Genomic DNA, 3,444 nt, shown 5'->3' on the forward strand with positions numbered 1-3,444 from the left:
AGTCCGTATGTCCCCTGACCAACCATCATCATCCCTCAGTGAGGACCATCATCATCCCTCAGTGAGGACCATCCCCCACACAGACTTGCTGTTGCCGGGAACGTCCGACACCTGGGAGGTCCGGGGGCGACCTTCACCTTTCTTACACGTCAGGCAGCCGGCCATGACACCCACGAGGGACAGAGCCAGGGCCAGGGAGGTGAGCACTATCAGAACCACCACGATCACGTTCACCGTCTGGTCTACGGCTGTGGTGGGGCTGGACGACGGCGAGGATGACGTGGTGGTGGGCGTTGTGCGGCTGTCGCTGACTGGAGCCGGGGTGCTTGGCGGCTGTGAGGGTGTCTGTGCGGGAGGGTTTGGTCGTAAGGTGGGGAGGGTTTTGATAGCGAGTTTGGTTGTCGGTGTGGTGGGTGTTGTGGGTTGTGTCCTCGTTCTGGTAGATGTAGTGGTGGTGGGACGCGTTGTGGGTGTGGTAGTGGTTGTTGTTGTTGTTGTAGTCGGTGTGGTGGTGGTAGTGGTAGGTGTTGTCGTCGTCGACGTTGTGGTAGTTGTTGTTGTGGTTGTGGTGGTGGTGGTTCGGCAGTCCACCTCCAGCTGCGGCATGGCGTGTGTGAGAGTCTGGCCGGCGTACTTGGAGGAAGAGGAGGCGGGCCCGCACGACGGCGTAGAGCTGGCGGGGTGGGAGAGGAGGTAGCGGCCCAGCCACAGAGCGCCACACTCGCACGCCCACTCCAGGTTCTCCTCCAGCCGAACGGCACCCACCGCGCCGGACCCAAGCGCCGCCTCCATGGACACGGGCAACCGGCTCAAGCTGGTGTTGCTCAGGTCCAGCAAGCCGACCTTTGACCCCAGGAAAGCGCCCGAGGCCACACTGACCAGCGGGTTGTCGCTCAGGTCCAGCTTGTCTATCTGGAGGCCGGACACGTCGGCGGCGGACAGCTGACCGATTCTGTTTCCCGCCACGCTCAGGGTCACTGGAGTCCCCGCCGCCCGGCGCACCGCCGCAGACGGGAAGGCGGTCAGCAGGTTGTCCGAGAGGTCAAGCGTGTCCAAGGACGTACCCACCAGGCAGTCGGCGACCACCGTCGTGATCTCATTCCCGGACAAGTCAAGGTCCTTCAGCGCCGTCAGGCCGGAGAACAGCTTACTGGGCACTGTGGACAGTTTCATATCGTTCAGCAGGAGAGAGGAGAGCTTCCCCAAACCTTGAAACACGGTAGAGTCGACGCTCGCGACGGGGTTAGAGGTCAAGGACAGCGTCTCTAGATTGGCCAGCCCGTTAAAAACACCCTGAGATAACATCGAGATCAGATTCCCAGCCAGGTTGAAAGACTTGAGCGAGGTGAGCTCGGAAAAAGAGGCCGCCAGCATCTGTTTGATGTTGCTCCGCGCCATGTTCAGATCCTCCAGTTTGCCGAGGCCGCGGAACGTCTTCGAGTCGAAGCTCCGGATGTTGTTCCCGACCATGGCCAGCGTCTTCAGGTTCGTGTTCTTCTCGAAGACCGCGCCGAAGAAGTGCATCAAATTGGCGTTGTTCAGATTGAGCTTCTCCAGGTCGGTGTAGCGGGACAGCGACGTGGTCATGAGGAGACCCGAGGTGTCCAGCGCCCGGCAGCCGCCCCGCAGGATGGTCAAGTCCTTCACGCTGGCCGGGATGGACGCGTCCTTCGGGCACAGCTTGCAGATGGCGCGAGTCTGTGTGCACAGGGGGCAGGAGGAGCGGGGCGGGCAGGTCGACAGAGCCGGGGTCACCAGGTGCAGCGTCAGCAGAGCGTACAGAGCCAAGGCTGAGGCGAGACGAGTCCGCCGGGTGGATAAACCATGGTGGGGAAACATGGCTTTCTCTCTCTCTCTCTCTCTTTCTCTCTCTCTCTCTCTCTCTCTCTCTCTCTCTCTCTCTCTCTCTCTCTCTCTTTCTCTGGGCGGGAGACGAACTCTGGAAATTGTCCAAAACTGGAAACAGTACAGATTTTTTCGTAGCTTCCAACACTGGGTGTGGGACGAAAAACTTGAAATTGTCGAAAACTGGAAACTGTTTCGATTTTTCGTTGCTTCCAACACTAGGACCGTGACTCAAAAACTGGAAATTGTATGGGTTTTACGCTGCTTCCAACACTGGGCGGGGGGCGAACACTGGAAATTGTCCAAAACTGGAAATTGAAGGGTTTTTCGTTGCTTCCAACACTGGAAGTGTGAACGAAAAACTGGATATTGTATGATGACTTTTACGTTGCTTCTTACACTGTGCGTGAACTACAGTCGAATCTGCCCTAACGACTATCTGTCCAAAACAATCACCTGTACAAACAACCGCTCTCCACTTGTCCCCTTGCCTTTAAAAAAAATTATTATAAAGGCACTGTTCAAAACGTCCACCTGTCAAAGACTACAACTTCTCTCCTCGGCAATGGGTGGTCCTCTTGTTAATTTCAACTGTAATTAATTGTATGAGGGAACAAACTTATTTCTTCCCTTTTTTCTTTCTTATATTTTTACGTTGTTTTTAAATGATTTTAACACACCATGGTATGGACGAGACTTAAGATGTTCAGCTGTGTTTGTTCTATCTAGCAATATTTCCTTCTTCCTTTTCCTCTCATTCGTTTCTCTTCCTTTTTTAAAATATGTGTTCTTTTTCGAGAGGGGGCGGGCGGGTTGCCTTTTGTACTTTCTTAATATTTAGAAGCGATAAATCAACATATCATGGGTCCTTAGGTAAATCAGAAATCATTCATGATATTTTCACATCCGAGGAAACTGATTTCAAGAGATTCGGCGATATGTAAGTTTCCGGGCCAAGAACACCAACATCACATTACGTCACTTGATGAGCACGTGACGTACAATGGACACACTCCACAACCCACGAATAAACGCAAGTCTTAGCTTATAATTCTCTCAGTCCTCGTTACAAGACGATAATACTGTATAATTATGTTCTAGATTCCTACGATTCACCATCGCAAACACATATACGCAATAATTGTAAAGAAAGACACAAAAAACCCTAAGCAGGTGTGTAGAATAAGAGAATCACTCTGTAGAGAAAACTTTCAGTTGGGAGAGTCAAGCCGGTGCCAACAAATGATTGACCGATTGATTGAGTAGGTATTTTACGGCCCTATCGACGGTGCCAACAAACAGCTCTAGAAGTGGACACAAATACGCAATTGTAGAATAAGAGAATCACTCTGCAGAGAAAACTTTCAGTCTTGAGTCAAGCCAGCGCCAACAAACAGAACAGATCTAAAGCAAGAAAAGTCCCACAGAGTGTCATCGGTCACAGTCTCGGGTAACGACGACAGTGCTGTGATCCTGTCCTGATCCAGTGGTACATACGTCTGATCGTGCGGCTCGGCATTTATACCTAGCCGCGATACAGGAGGCAACAAAGGGGCACCATGCTGTATCTTAACCCCTCTCCCCACCCCCCCACCCCTC

General features: G+C 52.7%; 1 protein-coding gene across 1 annotated transcript; it reads right to left on the minus strand.

Annotated features, from left to right (window-relative positions):
• Nucleotides 1-51: 51 nt before the first annotated feature.
• On the minus strand, nt 52-1,839 carry LOC101848405 (protein slit-like). The gene is made up of 2 exons (XM_035973519.1): nt 538-1,839; nt 52-345 (listed from the first exon to the last, which is right to left on the minus strand). The coding sequence occupies exons 1-2, from the start codon at nt 1,837-1,839 to the stop codon at nt 52-54; spliced, it is 1,596 nt and encodes a 531-aa protein (XP_035829412.1).
• Nucleotides 1,840-3,444: the final 1,605 nt, after the last annotated feature.

The sequence above is a fragment of the Aplysia californica genome, unplaced genomic scaffold (assembly GCF_000002075.1).
Source record: "Aplysia californica isolate F4 #8 unplaced genomic scaffold, AplCal3.0 scaffold01349, whole genome shotgun sequence".
NCBI lineage: Eukaryota > Metazoa > Mollusca > Gastropoda > Aplysiida > Aplysiidae > Aplysia > Aplysia californica.